Source organism: Chelonia mydas, chromosome 15 (genome assembly GCF_015237465.2).
Source record: "Chelonia mydas isolate rCheMyd1 chromosome 15, rCheMyd1.pri.v2, whole genome shotgun sequence".
NCBI classification, from domain to species: Eukaryota; Metazoa; Chordata; order Testudines; family Cheloniidae; genus Chelonia; species Chelonia mydas.
This window is the reverse complement of record NC_057856.1, coordinates 15,448,097-15,471,412: the sequence shown is the minus strand read 5'-3', so window position 1 is coordinate 15,471,412 and position 23,316 is coordinate 15,448,097. Positions and strand designations below refer to the sequence as shown.

Genomic DNA, 23,316 nt, shown 5'->3' with positions numbered 1-23,316 from the left:
TTAAAATGAAGAAATGAATAACAGAGTCTTTGGATCCTTGCAATTTATTAACACTTCAAAACACGTCCTACAGTAAGGGAATCTCTTGCCCCTACTCCCTTTGCTACTCAATCACTGTTCTGAAACAATTTAAATTTCTTGCAATAGGCAAATAGATACTTCAGGCACTATGTGAATACAAAAGTGACAATATAAAAACAATTAAACCACATGCAATACACGTAAATATATAAGGAAATGTAGCATCATAACACAACACACACAAGCACTGTTAGAACAATTCACATAAGTGAATATACAATATGCATAGCATGTTTAATAACAGGTTTACAGCTCATGCACAAGTAACCAGTCAGCTTAAATAGGAAAGAAAAAGTCTTAAAATACTGGATAACTGCTTAAGCCACAGCTTACAAAACCTGCTGTATCTCAGCCTCTCTGCAACTGCAGAGTAACAGTCAAAATAAATAAGTGAGGACTATGTTTAAATGACACAACTAACAGATCCCTTATTTCTAATAATCGGTCCTTCTTGTTTTCACCCAAGGTTCATTAGCCAACATGCTAAGAGGAGGTTGCCAGAATAAAGCAATAGTTGTGTACTCAAAAACTATTTTAATACTGATCATAATTATGTGCATTTTTAATCAATACAAGTAGTTACAAAAGTCTAACATTGCTGCTAGATGTCTGATACTGTGCTTACATTATATTATGTACCTAACACTGGAGAAATGTCTTGGTGAGAAGTTTGAAGTATACATATTAGATTGTCTTTCTTTTTTGTTCACTTGGGGTGGGGAGCAAAGGGAGAACCGAAGAGGCAAATAATTCTCCTTTCAAACCAGCATAAAATGGCTGGAAACAAGTGTGATTCCTCTACAGGCAGGGTGATAGCAAGGTGTGTCCCAGACGAAGATAGAAGTTAAGCAATATAAACCCTCATGCTACAGGCATAAGAAGCTCTAACTGCCTGGATTTAAGATGAAGCATCCCCTATTGGCAGGTTATGGCATAATAGGAGATTAAGGTCTTCCTCTGAAGCATCTGGTACTGGCAAAATGTCAGTTACATCAAATCAGTGGGTCATCTAGTCCTGTGTACTCTGTATGGCATTTCCTATGTTCCCAATGCCAGAGGCTCATTTGCAGCATCGGACCACAGATCTGTATTTTTACAGTGGAATTAAGTCAGACTGGACAAAATTATACAGGGCATCTGCACTGAGCCAATTCAGATGGAGTTTATTGTCTAGAGTTACACACAAACTTTGATGCTAGTTCCAAAAGAAGACCATTCTTCCTTTCTAGATGAGGAACGGCAAGGGAGAAGTGGGAAGAAAAGGAAAAATGAGGCGGGGATAAGAGGCAGACTTAGATCTCTAGAACTAAAGGTAAAAATAGATGCATTGTTTATACTAAAAGGAGTACTTGTGGCACCTCAGAGACTAACAAGTCCTCCTTTTCTTTTTGCGAATACAGACTAACACGGCTGCTACTCTGAAACCCATTGTTTATTCTAGTATAACATTTCCTCCCATCACAGAGAATCTCTAGCAAATAAGAATGACATTTTATATACTATATTGCTCAAACCCTAGAGCAAACAGCATAATTAATAAATAGCTTAGCAATAACTAGAGTCACATTAGACAAAAAGAACAATATGCAGAGGCAACTACAGAAACGGATTGCATTGGGGATCCCTCTCAGAAGCCCTTAAGATTCCTCTTGTTTTCTAGCTGTGTCTCCCTTATCCTTGAAGTCCTAAAGGACACCATCCTTTTGACCAAGGAATGGATAATACTCCCTTCACAACTGGCAAAAGTCACACCTTAACTAGGTCACTGCTGAATGACACACACCCCTAGGAGCTGAGTGCATTACTTCCCATATCTTGCTAGGCCTTGGAGATCAATCCACCAGGGGAGGAGATACTAGGGTCTTCAGTATGACAATACAGAGCAGTGTCACTAGGCTGGCCAAATGCATGAGTTATCATAAAAAAAAAAGCCACTACTAGTGATATTAAAGTGTTGTTGAGATTTGGTGCAATATGGCTCATTACTTGTGAAAGCAGAAAGCTCTGGTAAATCATGTTTTAACTAGGGGAAATCTGCAGAAACAGATCCCCAGTCCTCAGCAAGTTAAATAGGTGTCTCATTTCTTCATGCTAAAAAGTACATATCAGCAACAAGACATGAACCCCTGGGTGTAGGAAGCTTGTCAATAAAATAAAGCAGACAAAATGCATTAGCTTAGAACAGTGGTTTCCTTAACTAAGATATATTCAGACAGCGCACTGCCAACTTTCTTCTAGCTTGGATTTTTTGCATTCCATTGTTTGTATTCCAAGAAGCTTGAAAACATTTTTTCTCTCTATTGATTTTGTCCTCCTTTATTGGAGGAACGTTGCATTTTGCAAAATTTCCTATGCTGCCAACACAGCTGTCTTTTGTTGCTGGTGCACAGGAAAGTAAACAATATCAGCAGGAATGTGCACAGCTTGGAAAACCCACACAAAACCAGAACTGCAGAACAACTTAGGATGCTCACATGGGTTTCCTCTTTTCAGAGGGTCTCATGAAAACAGGGACTTTAAAACTGAACCAGAATTCGAGCTTATAGTGTGGATGGGACTAACCTAGTCTTGTCCATACTACAAGTTCTAACCCTTTTGGTAGAAATGGGGTTCTGGGTTTTGTAGCATAGACCTTCCAATGGTAGCATTCTGCAAACCAAATGGGTGCTTCAGCGCAGTAGTTTTCACCCTTCTCCAGACCAGGACTCTTGTTACAACAGACATTTTTGGAACCACCTCCTCCACTAAACCAGAAAGAAAGCGGTGGGAGGTCACAACCGCCCTTCCTGTTCACAACCCAAACTAGAAAAGATATATACATAATAGATGCATGGGGAAAACCATCAATTATTCCAGACAGTTTAGATGATTTTGCATTAATTTTCCAAACACTAATTTTTGGACGAGATACAGCCTGGGAAATTTCAACCCAAAAGAAATTAGTCCAAAAGTTATGAAGAACTGCAAAGAGGCAGTTAATTCTGTGCTAGTATATTGCCTAGCACAGTGTGGCTAGAATATTGCACTAGTGCCTAAAGGCACCTGTAAGTAAGAACGGAAGTTTTAATCCAAATTTAACTAACAGCTATCTATATATATAAAAACCACCTGCAGTCTTCAAGTATTAGATTAACAAGGATCAGAAAAATTCGTTAAGGCTGATTTTTCCCCCACACATCCCCAGAAGCATTTGCTTTTACTCAAATACAACACGTGGCGATACATAACCTCAAACTGTGCACAGTGATCCATTAATCTTTCAGCAATTGTAGAACACCCATCACTGTGGCATCTAAGTGCTAAGAATGGAGTAGCAACATTGACTCCAATTTTCCTAGCTTTTGTCTGTCAAGTTAGACCTTGAATTTTCTTTTAATATAGCTTTTTTAATCTTAGGAAGTTTCAACTGAAACAACCTCTCAATATATACCCTTCATAGACTTGTATGTGATTTAAGCAATTCTCTGGTGACACCTTAGGAGCCAAGAACTATTGTCCAATACATATTTAAAAAACACCTGTATTTCCTTGGTGATCTTTAATAGCATCTCTGTTTTGGAAAGCTCCTTTTAGGATTTGTGGGAGGTGGCTGCTACGTTTCAGCTCAAAACTATTCTTTTACTAAAATATCAAGTGAAAACGCAGGTTTCTAATGGAAAGCGCAGCAGATCTATATCCAGAATCCAGAAAGCAAGCACTTCTCAAACAGAGGACGAAAAAAAAAACCCACAACTTTCTTCTGGCAGTTTTAGTGTCTTTTTACCATACAATGCTAATAGCCCTGGGAATGCTTTTTTTTTTTTTTTTTTAAAGCAATATATCATCTGATCTGAATTCAAGTAAGTGTCTATTAAATGCTATTAAAGTCATCACTATGATTAACACTATTCAACTGCCAACTCTGCTGAAACAACTCCACGCCAATTACTCATCCTAGCAGATCCAACCCGCAATATCAATTCATTAACACACTTCATGGCATTTACTTACAGCAGCAACTGTGTGGTAGCCAATAACCTGTGTACACAGAACTGTATATCTCAGCCTAGTTCCCTTGCATGCAATGTGTTTAGAATTCCACTTATCAGCATGAACCTCTAAGGACACAACAATACTGAGCAAGGTCACAGAAATCACCTAGGATGCTTTACTCTGACCCCATTCCTCACTATTATAAGACAAGGTGATCACTCTAGTTCTGCCATTTTAAAAGTGTTTTTAATTTCTTCCAGCACTTGGTATTTCTCCATAAGAAACTGACATTTGTAGCTCTATTTTCCAGCCCACTTCCTTTTTAAAATAGGCACTAATAACACTTAAACGTGTTCCTGTCTTGCATGCTCTCTTTCATTCCTCTGTCACTGTTAGAGGGTAGATTTTACTTAATTCCCCCTCCCGCACTGTTCTAAAAATTGCTCTGTCTCTATATCTCGATCTAGCTCTCAAAGGTTCTACAAAAAACATGTCACACAGACATTAACAGGCTGTGACAGGGAGTCCTTTTCCCTTGAACAACTCTCCTTGTTTACAACCATGAATGAATTTATGAATTTTTGGTCCTTTTGTTTAGGTTAGACCCAGAACATGTGTTTTATTAATTTATTTTACATTTCTTTCAAGGACTAAAGAATAAAAGTAAAAAGGATTAGAACTGAGCTGTTCAAGCACAAAGGAGACTTGTACCATATCTAAGCATCATGAAAAAAGCAGGTTTTCATCCAACAGAAGATGAGGCTTTTAAGTGTCTGTTGCATTGTTTTTAAAAGACTACATTTTAGTGCTTGGTTACTCTAAGCTACTTCTTAAAAAGGGACACAATCCAACTTGAAATCTATTCAGATGAAAAGTAGTTTCAGGTACTACATCTGCCCTGAGTCCCTCAGCCAATTTTTGTGGTTTCACATCACTTTCTCCTCCTTTACTATTGCTATGTAAAAGTCCCCAAAATCAGGGAAATCTGACTGACTAAACAGAGGAAACAGTAAAACTGACTATATATAAATTGCTGTTTATATGCAGAAACAAACAGACTGACAAAATAAAGACTATATTCTTCCCCCTGCCCCCGTCTTGCTCAGGTTATAGTAACCTTAACATAAGAATGTAAAAAAATAAATTTCAGGCAGAAATGTGATTTTTAATTTGATGGTGCCCCTTTGAACTCTGTTACCAGTATCTGAAGTGTGTCATGTCCAGTACTTCTCTTGATCAGACGATTATACTAGTTTTCTAGTACACTCATGGATGATAGACACATTTCTATTTCAAGAGCATGTTTAGTCCCTGGTAAGCTGAACTTAAATTCTACAGAAAGAGTCCGGGATTCTGCAGCCATTTGTTGAGGCAGACCAGGAATTCTGCAATAGTTTCATTTAAAGGGAGTTTAAATATGAAAATTAATAGTACAACAGGGAGAGTAACTCCCTGTGTTTAAATTTGATGCTGTTCCCACATGTTCAACGTGCCAATTTCTTTTACATCAATGATGTACAACTGCATCTTAGACATTGTCATGGGTGAAGCTGCAGGTTTTGACAGCTGGGTAGTTTGGGGTTGTGGGATAATCAAAGCTTTTAGCTAAATCATTTAACTATTTTGCAGTTGATCATTTTATGTTGACATTTAAAGGTCTATCATTAGGTATCAGCATTACCAACCCAGTTACATGAATAAGGAATGTCACACTTCTCAGATCATTTCAGGCTTTCTGCTGTCTCTGGAAGAAGCCAGTGTCAAGGTTTGCATTCAGAGTTTCAAAGAAAAGCATTAACTTAAGGGCTGGGTTTTTAATTTTGTTTTAATTAAAAGCTTACTTTCTTAAGCACAATTCTGCACTCTAGGAATTCACAGGGCCCTACCTATAACTCAAACCTATGGGTCTAAAACTGAGAAATTGTCTGGAATCATGAACAGTTTTATGTGCTAAGCTCAACAAGAGAACCCAAGACATGTCCTTGCTGTTACCTATAAAGGCAACTTAGCCTGCCCCCCCCCCGCCCCCCCAAAATAAAAATATATGCATTTTTAAAAGCGTTCACACACTTGAGACTATTCCCAGATAATAGCAAACCTTGGTTAAGCTGCGCCATACCAATAATTTAAGGAGGTGGTGGTGGGAAACAAATATGAAGAGAATGTTTAAGTGCAAAGAAAACCAGGAAATTTTGAAGAGAAAACTTGTAAAAAGATCAAGCATTTGAATGTATGGAAATAAAGTTAAGATCAAATGACCTTAACTCCCTATCCCATTGCCCAGAGAACAACCAGAATTATATGATAACTGTAATCAATCAATCAAAAAGAAAAAGAAGACTTATACAGTGAATGAAGATCTGTGTCTTTTTCATGGCCATAGACAGGTCTCAGGAAAAGTAGAACTTTTTAAATGTAGATGAATAAGCAAAGGAACTCATTCCTCATGATCCATAAGGGGTACATATGCCACCAATCATGTAAGTGTCATATACAGCACTAGGATACGTACATATACAAAGCCTCCTAAATCAAGATAAAATGTGCCACTTACACAGAGAGAGCAAAGGATAGGTTTAAAGCTTCCTGTGTTTCCAATATTTTTTATGCATGTCACTCAAAGAGACACTCTCCCCACCTTCCTTTTTAAATTCCTGATATTTACTAAATGCTACAGGTTGAAGTTTTTCTTTTATAAAAATTTATTTATCAAATTTTGATCAAGGACAACTATTGATGCAGAAGTAGTTTCAGAGGTAAGTACTGTGTACAACAGGTTGCACCTTTGATGACAACAGTGTGTCAGTCATAACATACTTGTCTACGTACATAAAATCTGCTAACTTTTTAGCCTGGTTGGTTCTGCTTAGATCTGTAGGAGCTGCTGACCTTTGAAAGCCTGTAGGAGCCTCTGTGAAGCTTAGAGGGTGACATTCTGGCCCCACTGAAGACAATTAGAGTTTTGTCATCGGCTTCAGCAGGACCAGGATTTCATCCAGAAATTCTCCATTAGTCCATGAAGATTCAAAAAAATCCACAGCAAATAACTCCAAACCAAAGTATCCGTATTTCCCATTAACTATGGATTCTTCTAGTCTAAGCCATTCATTGGTTTCTGCTTTAAGTTGAAGTCTCATTTTAGCTCCCATATCTGAAAAATATCATGTCTTAGCCACTTGATAGTTGGCTAAGATATTCTCACCTGGCAAGGAGCCTCGGTCAGAAGTTTCAGGTGATTTGTTTAATTTTGGCAGCATTACCGGGCAGACAATTATAACAGAAAGGTAGGTACAAAGGGCTTGGCTTTTAAAGTCTGCCTGCTTCCTTCCATATCTTTGAAATGCTGTCAGAGTTCTGAAACAAAAACAGCAACTTCATGAATCTTCCAAATCTTACACCACCTCTATAAGCTATCCTGGTTTTGACAAAAGTAACAGTGAACCTGAGAGGTCCGTAAGACACAGATAGAATGCTCAATTTCTGAATATGGGGACTTGTCTCCTCAAGATGCCAAAATGCACTAGGTCACCAAAACCCCAGCAAACAAACCTAAGCTGAAGTTTCTGGGTTGCATCATTATAGAGGTAGGATATGACAAAGATTCACTGAATTATTCTTATAATCAGGGAAGTCTCCAAATTTGAACAGCCAGATTTGGCACAAAAAATTCCCTCTCACCTTCCACCTTACCTAGCTCACTTGCAGTAAGAGAAAGCTTCTCCCAAGCATTTTAGAAGGGTAGCAAAATTTCTCTTTATAATAGAAAAATGGTTACAACCAAACTATGGAGAGGTTACCGCCTTTCCATAATACATTAACAGAGCCATTGTCAGAGTTACTAGGTGGTGGAATATTCCCCCACCCCCCACTCATGGAGTTACTATGTTGAATTGTACGATCTTTTGGGGGTAACCTGACAAATAAATCACTTGGATAACTGAATTATCTTACGTTAGCTTATATCTTATCATAGCACGAGCACAATCAGTGCTGCTCTGCCTCCTCACCCCACCTCGTTATTTTAAGGCTGCTATCTGATCAAGCTAAGACAAATCTCAATTTTCCATTGACGTTTACTCCCCTTAAAACATTTCCGATTTAAAATATTCAGGGCATTTTAACCAACAGGACTGCTGTATGAAAACAGTATGCCTAAGTCAAAAGTGATGTTACATTCTCACCACCTGATGGGCTGCTTTTCCTGTTCAGATACAAAAGTTATAAAATAAATTTGCAACATAGCTCTCAGATCCTGCTCATACAGAAAGTTTCCCGGTGATGGGAACAGTGACAGAATCAGACTAGAGGCTCCAGCAGCACTGATTGTGACTGTCATGTGTCTGCTATCTGTTAAGCAATGCAATTATATATGCACGCATACTACGTGCTTGCACCCATGCATACGATATACACGTCACATAGTTCTCTAGTATAATCTCAACTTCTCACTGCCTCAGAAAGTTACTGTATCAAACTATATATACAATCATCAATGCAGTATTGCCAACATCCAGCAATTGTGAGTCAGGCCCAACTTTTTTTTTTTTTTTTTTTTTTTAAAAAACACACACTTGGGGTTCTTTTTATTGAAAATCTGCACAGTGGTATTGGTGCACATAGGGTTTGCCCTATACAAAACTGAGGGTTAGAATTTTTTTTAAAATGAAATTGAAGATTCTCAGGTAAATAACCTGAGGCCAGCTAGCTGGGGCCTTTAAGCAAACACCAAACATCAGGAGTCTCACAAACACCACAGAGTTTGGCAACACTGAAAAACAAAAATGTTCTTGGAACACAGTTCCTGCTCAATCATTCACAAAAAAATGAAAGAGCTGTAAGTGCATTAAAATATTTATATTAATGAAATAAACTAAATTTTAAAAACAGAACTAGAACATGGTCACCTGGATTTGATAGAAAACTAACCTTTCCCATCCTTTTCTGAAACATTTAAGGCACTTGAAGGTGGACAGTTTTTAAAGCCAGACAACAAAAGTGTACATTTTTAAAATCCTATTTAAATAAAAAAAACAAAAAAAAAATCCAGTAACACTGCAAAAAGAGTTCCCACAACCATAACGTTCAGTAAATACTCGAAAACTTTATGAAAAGAAAAAAATAAAATACTTCACTTTGTTGATAGCAAACCATAAAAAACGATGTGGCAAGTACAGGGCCTATTGAACTGGCAGAGCATAAACACACAATTTCTATGGACCCCTTACAAACACAGTCAGCAAGTGTCCTCTCTTTTCAGGTTACCAAATAGCTAATAAAGTGTGTTTGTGTCACAGAAATAATTCACCCTTACTCTTAAGTTATTCTTTCCATATCAGTCAATTAAATTAATTACCAGACCATGCCAGAAAGTAATTAACTACAGATTGCTTCTTCTGTTTAGGATATTCCTAGTTTCCCTCCTTAAGTGTTCCGTTGTATTTTCCCCATAATTATGAAAAGTCAAATGGTTCTTTAAAAGGATGAGGTTTCTATTATATCACCGTCTTTCACAATGTTGTCTTTGGTATGAAATGATGAAGTTGAGAGGTCTCTGAGGATATAACACGAAAAGCACAAGATCCCGTTCCTGGACACCTGATCCTCTAGAATACTGAACCTGTTCACAGAGATAGTGTGCAGTAACAAGCTTCGATTTGATGATGGCTTCTCTCCCCCCCACACACCCTAAATAGGTAACATTACAATTAAACTATCTGCATGTTAGCTTTCTTTTTTAAGCACTATTTTGAATTAAAGCAGAACCCAAATAAGCATAATACAAATAAGTATTCTCCTCCATTAGCTTATACATTCCTTACCACCTCCAGGACAGAGGGACATGAACTGGCAACCTGGCAAACACTTTAAAACTATGTCCAGGGAGGAAGTAGCTGCACAAGTCTTCCAGCCTGCTCAGCTGTTTCAGGGGAAGAGGGAACAATGGATATAGTAAGATGAGCTCTGACATTTTTCTTTGTGGAATTTTGGTCACCTTATTCCTGACGTTTTACCCATCCTCCTAGCAGCTTCTTTAATGGAAAGAAAAATTTCTTTAGTGGAACATATGAGAGTTAAGATTTTATCGTTGTGTGGCTGTCGCTCTGATTGTTCATCTCAGAGCTGAAAAAGTTAAAGGGTGAATCCTCTGCACCCTCATCAGCAGTGAGGCTTCTAGGGTTTCCCAAGCAGTCTGCCAAGATGTCTGGGGGGTTCCTTAAGAAGACCACCAAGACAGTGATGTTGTCACTGGATCCATTTTCCTTTGCTGCAGCCACCAGTCTCTCTGCTGCCTTGAGACCATCTCCTTTGTTTTGCTTTAAGTGATCTAGGACCAGATCCACCACGTCATATGGTCTGATGGCATCAAAGAATCCATCGCAGGCCAGGAGCAAGTAATCTTCAGAACCTGTCAGCTCAAATGAATTGCCATCTGCATTTCCAGAGATAAAGGGCTTCTGATATAGATCACCTAACAAGAAAAGATACAAATCGGATTGCTTTAATATGAACCATTGCCTCCTCAACCACCATTTCAATGATTCTCCAGCGTTGCAATGCTTTCTTTTAGGGCCAGATCATACCCCAGAGATCCATGCACAGCTCTCTCAATGCCCCATGAAGGAGATGGATGGGGGCTACAGAGCCAATGGAGAAGGTCTTCGACTCCTAACAATCCCCTGTGATTCATATGGATTTAAGGGCATCTAATGAGTTTGGGGGATGGTACCATGGCTCATTATACCCCTCCTCTAGAGCAGAATGATATGAGGAGCTCACCAAGGAAAACATCACATTTTCCTCCCCCAGGAAATGCTGGGATGCTTTGGGGTTTGTTTGTTTGTTTGTTTGTTTGTTTTGGGGGGGGGGGGGAGTGTGCATCTTGTGAAACCTTGGAACACCAGGGAGGAAGCTTATTTTCATTAGCGATAATGACATGAGAGGAATAAGAACATCCCCTTGCACGCAGTATAGTGCCCAAATACTCAATTCAACAGTTCCACCTGTACACATGCATTTCAACACAAGTGAAACAAGCTTACCACTTCTCAATTCAAAAAAAAAAAAAAAAAGATACTGTATAAATGTATGATAACTTGCTTCAGTTCAGCCATTACAATTCTTCATTCACTGCTGTTGTCTAGGGTCTTTTCTAATTTTACTTTAAGTGGCAAGCATCCAAGAAAGTTCTTTCCACGGCATTTGGGAATATTATCATTTAAATGCAATGGTCCACTGCCAATGTTTATGTTAGCTATTTGCAGTTTGAAGGATGACACAACAATTTGACTTGAAACACTGTGAAGAGAACAACTTGTAGATACTAAAATGGATAAATAAACTCTAAGGTCAAAAGCTTGTCTCTTTATTTAACAGAAGTTGATCCAAGAAGATATTAACTCACCTACCTTATATGGAGATATTCAGACATCTATCAGATCAGAAGCCAATATTTGCTCTAGTGTCATGTACAATATACTCCGCAAGCTTGTTGGGCTTTCAGTTGCAACAGGATAGGTTATCAGAGGTGTTTCAAAGAAGGAATTGAACTAATTTTATTCTTTCCTTCAAAAACTGATAAGGGTTGTGCTGACCAAGCAATTTAATACTCCATTATTCAAGCAATTACAATAATAGAAGCAATTTACTCTTCGGCCCAAGCTGGGCAAACACTATAATCTCTTTATTAATAAATGGTTGTTTACTTATTCAGCCCCAGGATTTTTTAGATTATGTGTTTAAGGATAATTCAATTTTGACTAATTTAGATGGTGTTACTTACCAATAGCCCTGGAAACAGCAAGGGTTCCATTGACCCGCCAGCAGTCCATGTAGGTCACACAGCCACCTAGGGCTTCTATACGCATTCTCTCATCCTAGAAGAAAGAAGCACATCAACTTTTTATACTAAGAGCATATCCTATATCTTACTAAATTCACTGCTATCCAGTGTTGCAGAGAAAAATCTTAAATCCCTTCAACTTGTATACTTATAGTAGGATGCAAATAGCTTTATATTATTAAAGAAATGGGAATCAATAGTGTTCAGAGAAAAACGTGCTTAATAAAAAAAAAAATCAGTCTTACTGCAATGTTAAGTTGAATATACATGAACAAGACAAGACATCTTCCCTATGACTGCATCATTGCTTGCTCGTGAATCTATGGGAAGAATCCTTATCTAAGTCATTTCTATAGGAACAAACTGGCAATATCCCCATCACTGTGCAAATATTTAAGATTGTGAATGGAAGTAGGAAGAAAAGGATAATTGTAAGGCTAAGGTTTTTAGATGTAGAAATAAAAACTGTATCTAGAGGCAAATTTCATTTTTATTAATATAATCCATACTCCTCAAGCCTTACAAAAACTTTAATATTTATACTATAAAGGAGAAGGTTCATGCAATGCCACCTCTAAGAACTTGCTACTGTCTTTTCAGTTTGTACGTAAGTCAGTTGAGTTATATTTGACCTATTTTAATAAAAAGAAATGTAAGATTAATTAAGCCTGTTATGATACTAGACTATTATTGCCGTTTGGATGATGCTATTATGTAAGCCAGGTCTGAAATTAAAACATTAATTTACTAACTCAATGGTAACTTTAAAAAAAAAATCAGTTAATTTTGTTAATAAAAGGCTTGCAGTTGTAGATTTTTCATGGTTGCCCTGTATGCAAAGTTCCATAGTACTACAGTATTCACAAGGTTCTTTTTATTTTTTCTAAGGGGATTCCCAACTGAGAGTACAGATCAAATCTGTTCCTCAGCACAATCCTTTTTTCCTTTGGAAAAACATGCACTGAGAACACACACCTAGACAGGAGAAAGGCAAGACTGACACATCATAATTATGCTCCGTAACCGTCCAACTTAAAAGGGATGAAATCACTGAAAAGTGGCTCCATCTAGTCCTGCTAGAGACTTTAAATTTAATAGATGTAATTCATGACCACTTATCAAAAACTGCCAACAGACTGTATCCTCATCCATTGCAAGGATGAGATCGGCCACCAATACCATCAGCTCATCTTAATTAATTAGCCTCTTACAGTTTGTATGGCAACTTCCACCGTCTCTGTACGTATGTATTTATATCTTCTTACTAGATGTTCCATTCTATGCATCCGATGAAGTGGGCTGTAGCCCATGAAAGCTTATGCTCTAATAAATTTGTTAGTCTCTAAGGTACCACAAGTACTCCTGGTCTTTTTGTGGATACAGACTAACACAGCTGCTACTCTGAAACCTATCAGCTCAGTTTGTCATTCTAGTTATAGACTTTCATATGTGCCAGACTCCAGGAAATCTAGAGATTCCAAATAGTTCCAAAGCTACTTAGAGACCTTTTTTATAACCTGTCTACAAAGAGAGCAGTTCAATGTCAGCTGGTAGTTGGCCAGGTCTTCATTTAAAGAGATTCAGTGAGCCAAAAGTAAATTAATTACAGCCATCAGAGGAGAGAGCCAAAGAAAACAGGCTTACTTCTCTTTCAGGTTTGTGAGGTTCCATCAGGGTCACAGCTTTTCCCTGCTGCACCAACATTACCTGGGAGTCTCCAACCCAGGCTATGTGTAACCTGTTCCCTACAATTAAGGCAGATACACCTGTTGTACCACTCCGCAGCCTCTACAAAGGAAAACAGAGCAGTGCAAGTTAAACTGCAGTTTAACATCATAACATTGTAAATTAGGGTTAAGGCTACATTTATGTAACGGAGGTCATGGAAGTCACGGAATCCGTGACTTCCAGAGACCTCCGTGACAGTCTCTGCTTCAGCCCCAGGGGCTGCAGGACTCTGGAGCTGGCAGCCAGCAGAGTCTTGGCAGGGTTCCAGCAACAGGTGGCCCCCTGCAAGGTTCCACTGACATGTGACGGATTCCTAGAGGGGGCCCTCGTCAGGGTTCCAGTGATGGGTGACCACCTTGAGTGGTGAGGGGGGTGCCTCACGAGAGATGCTAGGTGTCCCATTTTCTCTTTGGAATTTATGGTCACCCCGCTGCGCTCAGCTGCCGTGGGCAGAGGGGGAACTGGCCCCATAGCTCCTATCCACCACGGTGGCAGGGGAAACCATGGAGCTGCAGCAGCAAAAGTCACCGACAGGTCACAGCTTCCTTGAATTTTTGTTTATTGCCCGTGACCTGTCGGTGACTTTTACTAAAAATAACCATGACAAAAACTTAGCCTTAATTAGGGTTAATTAAAGCTTGTTAACTATGCAGTAATTTAGATCTTTGTGACTGGCAATCCACTGAATAAAAGGTACAAACATAAGAGAAAACACAGGTTTAGAGGAAACCCTATTCTAGCTTTCAAGTGTCTGACACTGCTATAGTTATGCTCTTCCCCTTGTCTTCACTAACTCCAACATGAGCTTCAAAGGGCCCAGAACCATTTGTTTACTTGGGTTTTTCTGAAAAGCAGAGGAATCAGTTTGATTTTAACTTCAGCAGGAAGAACCCTTCAGTACTGAACGTGACTTTTCTTCCCCATACAAACAGATGTAGCCACTGTATCTCTGCCTTCCTAGTGGCAGTGAAAAATATTCTCAAGGTAAGCATTTCTCCACTGCTATATTACAGTCCATTATAAAAAGCCATCCTTGTTATACTTTGAATGGTCAAGTTTCAATGCTGCTGCTATAAAGATGGAAGAGTATCCTTCATTTGACCTTTACCACCTTCAGTTCCCTTACAATACTTTGAACTCAAGAACCTAGTTTAAGTCATTTTTAAAATTTCTCATCCTCCAGTTATCTTGCCATACACCAACTTCACTCTCCCAAATATGGGGAAAGGAGGAAGAGAAAGGTCAGTGATGGTGCTAGTGGAACCAGCCTTAAGAAAATAAATAGAAAGATTTTCTTTGCCTTTCCTGTATTAAATTATGCAGATACAATTGGGGCTAGTCTTTTTTTTTTTCCCCCTTCTTCTTCTCTCAAGGGAAGCAACTCTTTGTTGCCTGTATATTCCCTGAGATTGAGGATCCTGAAATAGCACTAACTCCTCACTTCAAAGTTTCCATCTCCCTGAACTTGCAGGCACTGGTTCTGATGAGAAGGGAAAATTTAATGTGACCAGTGAAATATTTTCCACTTAGGATACTTGGCAAACGAATCAGAATGAATTCAAAGTCTAACTGTAGGAGAACAAAATTCTCTGCATAACACCATTCCTGTTTACTGTCACCCAAGCAATTTCCCAACTGCTTAACTATAATGGAATCTGGCTCTATGTTAGGGTTGCCAATTTTGACTGGATGTATTCCTGGAGGTTTCATCACATGACAACCTTTAATTAAATATAAGATTAACCTTTAATTCCTGGAGACTTCAGGACAGTCCTGGAGGGTTGGCAACCCTACTCTACGCACTCACCTCTCTTTCAGCTTTGAAAAGGAACATTTCATCAGTTTGCTGGAAAGAGCCTTTCAAGGCCTCAGTTGGGTTCTTAAGAATCTCCTTGTGTAATGCAACATTTACGTGCAAATGAGTCGCTGCATAATTGGCGGCATCCACTCCACCATGGCCATCAAATACAGCAAAGTATACTCGATCAACATCATCCTTTTGGCAGGAGGGAGATACAAAGAGTTCAGAAATAAAAGTCAATTACCAGATTTTATGCAAGCATTTCAGTGAAAGAATGTGCACACATATGTATGAGAGAGTGCAAGCATGAACATGGATACAATACTATGCAAATACATTGAGAGCCACAAACACCATGATCTTCCCTGGGAAAGGAAAGTAAGGTGACATGATCTAGCAAACTGATTTGGAGAGTAGGAATTAGGATATCTGTATTCTACTCTGAGCTTTCCCACTAACTGTGTGTAACCTCGGGTAATTTGCATCAGTTTACCAATGTGTAAAATAGATAGAATATGAATCTCATGGGGGTATGTGTTATTTTTCTTTGCTCCTTGTTGATCACTGACCAGATTCTTGAAAAGGAATAGGAATTGAAAAGGCAGATTGGAAGGTTGTGTGGTTCCATTATATATTTAGTAAGCATCCCTGAATCCTCAACCAAAATGCTATTTTTCACCTTTACATCATCAATTCTCTCACAAAATATAGCAACACCCCGCGCCCCCAAAGTGAGTTATTTTCCCGCTCTCACCCTTGTGGTGGGAGCATATCAATGTCACAAAAAAATGCTATATAGCTAACCCAAACACACAGATCCAGTAGGTCTCTGCTCCAGTACAGACTGATAAAAGGACTGCTGTCAGAAAATCCTTTGTAGCACCTTTGTGATACTAGGACATGAGTGTGTTTCAAGGGGTGTTTGAATGAATGCTAGAACCGACCTCTCCTGGCCACAGAGACTTACCGACAAGCCGAAGAGCTGATTGAATTCTGGGAGAGAAACATGTCTGTCCTCCATTTTCCGGCGGACGTTGCGGATGGCATGGCTGGAAATCAGCAGGAAGCACTTCAGTGACTTCAGGGATGGCAGTTGCTTCTGCCATTCACAGCAGATGTCTCGCAGCTTATTAAAGAAACAGCGCTGCAAAGAGCCTCCATCCAGCACTGATGGCAGAGAGACAGTAGGTGACTTAGTGGGATGTTTGGGAAAAGGAGAAGGAAAACAAATGATGATATTCAAACCCAATCTCCTCTCTCCTACTTACCCCCTCACTCGTCTTTTGTCTTTTCCTACAAGTTTTCTTCCCTAGGACTAATGCATTCTCTCAACATATTCTGCCTGTACTAGCCTCTGGCTTGGAGCCAGAGTTCTGTCCCTCCCTTTAATCCACTGGTTTTAGACATACGAGTGCCTATGGATACACAGAATACTCCCTCCGAAAGTCACTCCACTGGGACACTATGAAAAAAGGAGCAACAAATATATATCATTATGCTTGGCCCACACACTTCTGAGTCAAACCCCTCTTGAGAATCACAGGCAAAAAGTTCTGACCCAACAGTAGAGTATTACGGACAACAGGTCTTTCAGTCACCAGTTTATTAAATAGTTATTACCTCTGAAGTTCATCATGCTATCAAATGGCTGACAGTTCTCCAGGGCAATAGACTGCTTAAGGTCACAATGAGGATCCAAAGTCAGTTTAGTAGATTAGACATAAATGATCCAGTACTGGGAATTGTGAGTGCAATGTATTGTGCATACTGGCAGAAATGTATCCGTTTATAAAGAAAATTAGATGCAGATCAGAAAACTCTAAAGACTGTGCACAGGGCTTTTGTTGTCTTGACACAGGTCACAAATATTAGTCTGGGTTAGACCTAGGTTAAGTGCAGTTGAATTATATTCACTGAAAACAATGGATACACAGAATGTATCACGTGACGGATCAACTAGGTAATAACCCAGCACTATCAGACTGCAGAAATGTTTAAACTGTTGTCTTCTTCAATCATTTTCACACAGAGAGTGAACTATCAAATGTTAAAAGCATGAGGGACAGAAGACCATCTCTGCCACACTACTGCTTTGCCATTACAGAGCAGAATCAAAACACTATAGAGAGCAACAGGAAAAGTACTAGCTGACACTCAAATCCTTTCCTGGACTCATCTCAAATTTCATTAATCCCAGCATTCAGTCTGGTGAGCAATAAACTGTGATATTTGTGATCATTTCTAGCTTAGCAATGCAGGGTCTCTCAAGTAGGCTGCAATTTTAAGTTTGCTGTCCAAGTAAAAACTATCACCCAATGCTAAATCAACTTGCTTAAAGGGTGAGTAGAACTAAAGCAATTAACTATCACAGATCTTTCTACTTTACAGCACTGAAATTCTTTACTGGGTAAACTACCTTTTCAATTTCTATACTATAGCAACTCTTGCTAGCACTAAGAACGTCTCAGCATTAACTCCAGTTTCTCAAGCACGTTCTCTCATCCACAGTACTGGATGTCCAGTTTCAGATACTTTCTTGCACCTGGTGAATGAAGAGCTTTGGTTTAATGCACCAAATATTGGCAAGTGGTCAGTCTGTGATATAATCACTTTTGATTTACTTATTTTTAGAAATTTTAAATAAGCACGATATTTAATTCTGAGAAGTGCACTCACCACACATGCAGCTATTTTTAAATTGAGAAAATCAATATAGATGCTGGTCTACATATGCTCGTTAATATAGTCTAAATATGTATACCATTACACAGCATAATGCCTGTGAGGCAGATTTCCTTAACCAAACATTTAAATAGTATAGTGATATTGTGTCACTAACCCAAGTTTTTAAAGTTAGTTTGAAGTCTATTTTCATGAAAGATCAATGGTATTCTGGTCTATAATGGTAAGTCTCTCATATCAAGACAAAAATTTCTCTTTTTAAAAAGATTAAAACATATCCTAGCAAATCAACAAAGTTATTTATTATTTGTATTGTAATAGTACTTATAGGAATCAGTGAGGAGCGAGGCCCCATTGTGCTAGGCACTGTATAAACAGAGTGAAAGATGGCTCCTGCCCTACAGTTAAGGCAAGACAAGTGGGTTTAATAAGCAACTGAAAAGTAGGGCAAGGGAAACCATAAAACAAACAAACAAAAAAGCCACATACATAGTTCAGATATGTGCATAGCTGGATGGTTTCAAATGCTATATTCCCCTCCCCACCCCCATACTCTAGCATAGTTGCTTGCAACCTTTTTGCTTTCCGTCCATATTCTTTCCACAACTCCTATTTCTCTTTCCCTTTGTATCTGGTCTCATTTCTCTTTTCTGTGATTTTTGTTCTGGTTTTGCTTTATATTTTTCCATTCTTGTTTTTATTCTTTACGTAAGTTTTAAGCAGTTTGTGAACTCCATGCCATGGTAAGCTGACACCATTTTTTTTTAATGATTTACAAGCTAAATTTTGAGTAAAAAGTTACCTGGAAACCAATGTTTGGAAAAGATAATATGCTGACATTAAGGATAGTTTTTCATAACTTTTCTACTTAAATGAAAAGGTTATGTTAATAAATAATTTAGGATATACATTTTTGTTCATGGAACATATTGTGTTGGAGAGTATATACAAGAGGAAGATAAAATGTAATGCTAAAAAAAATCCCTATGTTGAGGAAAAACAGTAATACGATGATAAAGAGACATGACAAAAATAGTGTAGACAGCAGAAGTTATGTTAATTGAAGCTTGCACATGTGTATTGCACAGGTTACAGAAGATACAATGCTCAATGTTGACTGGAAGAAAGGCAATGAATAGGTCATGTGGAAAGGTATTAAAAAAACAAAACAAAAAAAAAAACAAGCGAACAAGGGACCAAGTAGGAGAATGCTGGACCAGACACTGAGAAGACCACCATGAAGTGGCTAAGAGCAACCCAGAACCCTGGAACTCGGTAATTCGGGCCCCCAGCTGTTCCATCTTACCTACTTATCTGTCAAACTATAAATAAATGATTGTCTGAAAATTTATAAACAAAACGCAAAACTGATTAAGTCTAAACTGAGTGGATTTGTGTCTCCATTTCCTACCTTACACCACACTGCTCAGACTAATGGAATTTTTGCAAGGTCATCTTCAAAAGGTATGTTTTGTTGGTTTGCCCTTCCGGTTTTGGAATGTATTTTAGTGCCATAAGAATGATCCTTGTTTAAAACATTTAAGCTTGCTTTTCTAGACTACGTAGGGCCACACTGACAAAGATCTCTGATTCCCACGCAGTGACATGCACTACACTGGTGAAATCACATTGGCTACAGAACTCTAACCTCCAAACACCCTACCCCCAAAAGAAAGAAATCCACATCTAGAATCCAATCAAGGGGATACAAATATTGAGCCAAACTTCACCTTGAGTACCCAGGGCACAAATTGCATCTCCTTAACCCTGTGTGGCAGTTGGTTTGGAAAGCAGATTATCCTGGAGGGTGGTAATCAGCAGTATCATGACCACACTGCCCTCAGGATTCTAACCAGTGAAGGCAGCTTTAAATTCCAGCCAGGCTCTATATGAGCCTCTCTGGCAGAGGCTGCCTGGGAAGAGTGCTGGTCCCATCTCTTAGCAACTGGTTCTACCTATTTTGGGAACTGCAGCAGTCAACTCTGCTCCCCTCCCCGCAAAAAACAGAAGCATGGGAAGTTTACACCACCGTGTCCCCCTCTAGGCAAACTTTTGTTGGCACAGTCAGAATACAAAGGATTAAATCCAATGAATCAGATAGCAGCAGCAGTCTATATACAGCAAGTGAATACTTATGATTACTAGTGCTTTGTCCATCATGGGCTATTTTGCCATCCTTACTCATATCGAGTATTCTAAAAGTAGTTCTATTTAAATCAGTGGGATTGCTCTCAGAGAAAGGTATTACTCAAGTGAGTAAGGATGGCAGACACTAGGCCTATGAGACTGAAAATTTATGAAAGGGTTATGAGGCATCCACAATGTCATCTAGGGTATTGTGGGAATGAAAAAGCCAGTTTCATAAAGAAATGCTTGCAGCTCTTGAGAGATCATCACAATTCTAAGTAGCTCAGCTTTCCATAAGGGCCTGCAGTTTTCAAGTATCCCAGGAGATGGAGCCAATTTACTATCAGCTCAATTCTGAGAAAGCAAACTGGGTTGGCATATGAATGAAAAAATGTTTCCTGAATCTGTGGTACTAAAGAGCTGCCAAATGTCTTGAGAAGACTGTGTTTAAAAACAAATTTTGTTTATATTTCCTGCACTTCCCTTCCCACATTCTCTATTAAAGTCTACCACCACATAATTTTTCTATGCTCTGGAGGAGGAGAGCTAGCACTCGCTATTTAGGCCTTGGCCAATTTGATTGAAACCAGCTATTTGCATATAAAGAGGGGGCGTGATAACAGTCTACAAACACATGAAGGCTGTACACATCAAGGAGGGAGAGAAAATATTTAGGGTGCTGTAAAGGATACAGCCAAGAGTTATGGGATGAAATTAAGAAAGAAAATTTAAACTGAATATTGGAAAAGATTTCTGGACAATGAAACCTAATGGCGAGTGGATTAGTCTTGCAAGGTAAGAAGTGGAAGCCCCATCCTGCAGGGCTTTTAAAAACAGATTGGAGAAAGTGTGCAACAGGAAATAACGTTTCATTGTCTGTGATGGTCTAGATTACCCAAGAGATTATTTCCATTTCTAGCTTCTGATTCCTGCAGCATCTGACCCTCACTCCAGCTCCAAATCAAATGGTAAAAGGAGGTTTGGTAAGGCTTAAAGTTAAACATTCTAGTGAATAAATGCGATGGAACTGGTTGTTACACGGTGCTCAAACAGTGCGCAACTGTCTGTTCCCTACCCAACATCAGCTGGTTGTGAGGGAATGAAGGCACCAGGTAGAAGGTCCAACAGTGTTCCACCCATCATCACGTAGTCCATACAGTACTGATGATCTTATAGAAGATTAGGGTTGGAAGAGACCTCAGGAGGTCATCTAGTCCAATCCCCTGCTCAAAGCAGGACCAACCTCAACTAAATCATCCCAGTCAGGGCTTTGTCAAGCCAGGCCTTAAAAACCTCTGAGGATGGAGATTCCACCACCTCCCTAGGTAACCCATTCCAGTGCTTCACCACCCTCCTAGTGAAATAGTGTTTCCTAATATCCAGCCTAGATCTTCCCCACTGCAACTTGAGACCATTGATCCTTGTTCTGTCGTCTGCCACTAATGAGAACAGCCGAGCTCCATCCCCGTTGGAACCCCCCGCCCCTTCAGGTAGTTGTTTCACCAAATGTAAGGGCCTGGGGTTTTGACACTTGCAGGCTCAAGCGTGACCACAGGTGCTGTCATCTTGACCCTGCGTGTGGGCAGAGATGCTCAAAGATTTAAGTGGGTTGTACTTATGATGTTTAATGTAGCTGCGTAGTAGAGACCCCACTGATTCCAATGTGGACTGAAAAGGCACATTAATGGACTACCATTAGCTAATCATTGAAAAGGTTACTCATGTAAAGAAACAAATGTACTTCAAAATTACAAAAGGTTAACTCCTCAAGAAAGACTGACAATCAACTCTTCACAGAAGTCTCTCCATTTAGCAACAAAAGAGCTAGAGTTACTCCTTCCAATGTGACTCAACTCTGATTTTCAGGAAGTAGGTAGCTTAGCAGTTTCTGAAAAATCATGCCCCTTTATTGGACACCCCAAATCACTAATCAGTTTTGAAAGTCTTGGTCCAGGTCTCGACTCCATGCTTGCACCTTGACCACAAAGTCATCCTTCATCCCACATTCTGTAAGAGTGATAAACGCTCTGCTCCCTATTTGCTTGCCAAAACATCCCACCAGGTATTCCAGGAAGTATTTCAAATTACAAGTGTTCCAGCAGACAACCTGTGGAAATCCACAGAGGGATATTATACTTACAGGTGAACTTCCTCTGGTCTCCCTCTTTCTCCTCTTCCACACTCTGCTTCTTAAAAACAGAAAGATCAGTCTGTAGCAGTCTGTCAATTGCAGCGTGGATCAAAGATGCTGCAAGAAGAGGCGGTGCGTTCCTGATGCGAGGAAAAGAAAAAAAGAAATATATCGTATTAAATTTAAACTGAACCGTGGCCTTCCCGATGTCAGCAACCTCATGGCTCAAAAAGTTAGAAAGCCCCAGCAGCTACCAATAATTGTGACTCCTGGTCAGGGATGTAACTTTAATAGTCTCCAGAGACAACTGAAAACAAGTGTCACACTTTAGTATTACCACTATTTGTAGTATACAAAGACCTTTAGAAGTCTCTAAACTCAGTTTAGATTCAAAGATAGCAGTTCCCTTGAGAATGCAGGGGCAGGAGGTGCATGAAGTGTGATTTTGAACTGCTGCCTCATTTTCAACTCTTTCAATCACAGACTGCATCTTGTGCTCTTGCATTCTGTGATGGGAACTGTTACCTACAGAGCCTTGTTAGGACTGAGCTCAGGCACTCTGCTTCTCTCACTGTGTGCCATGTCTTCTTTATTTTTAAACAGATATGATAGGAGTTATTCACCTTCCCACCCCCAATACTCATTTCTTTTGGTGGGTTTTTGCTGATTTCTTGCTTGAAATGTGGATAATTATCCATTGTGATATTACCAAGCATATTAGAATCCCAGTGTATGGTATGTGCACATCACTAAACACATAGCATCCAGAGCTCCAATACACTTTGGACAGGTGAAGGGAAAGGTGACTGAATTTTTGTGCAAAGTGTAACATCTTAGCACAGCATAGGTCAGAGAGAGGTTGGAACGTTTTGCCTCTAGCATTCCAGTCCCCAGGGTCTCCTGAGTGGAGGCTCCACAAAACCAGTGCAGAGTGGAACTGAAAAGAGTGTCCGC

The 23,316-nt window shown here is 39.3% G+C and overlaps 1 protein-coding gene across 2 annotated transcripts in view; it reads right to left on the bottom strand.

Moving 5' to 3' along the window:
* Positions 1–28: 28 nt before the first annotated feature.
* Positions 29–23,316, bottom strand: part of PPM1F (protein phosphatase, Mg2+/Mn2+ dependent 1F) — a 41,614-nt gene continuing 18,326 nt past the window's right edge. Inside the window, exons 2-7 of one of the 2 annotated variants that reach the window (XM_037878466.2) lie at positions 22,372–22,502; positions 16,390–16,589; positions 15,429–15,617; positions 13,538–13,681; positions 11,834–11,927; positions 29–10,522 (exon numbers count right to left, since the gene is read on the bottom strand). In XM_037878466.2, the coding sequence (XP_037734394.1) occupies positions 10,125–10,522; positions 11,834–11,927; positions 13,538–13,681; positions 15,429–15,617; positions 16,390–16,589; positions 22,372–22,502 (1,156 nt within the window). In that variant the 3' untranslated portion in view covers positions 29–10,124. The remainder of the gene's footprint in view (positions 10,523–11,833; positions 11,928–13,537; positions 13,682–15,428; positions 15,618–16,389; positions 16,590–22,371; positions 22,503–23,316) is intronic. The other variant, XM_037878467.2, reaches the window with a different exon arrangement.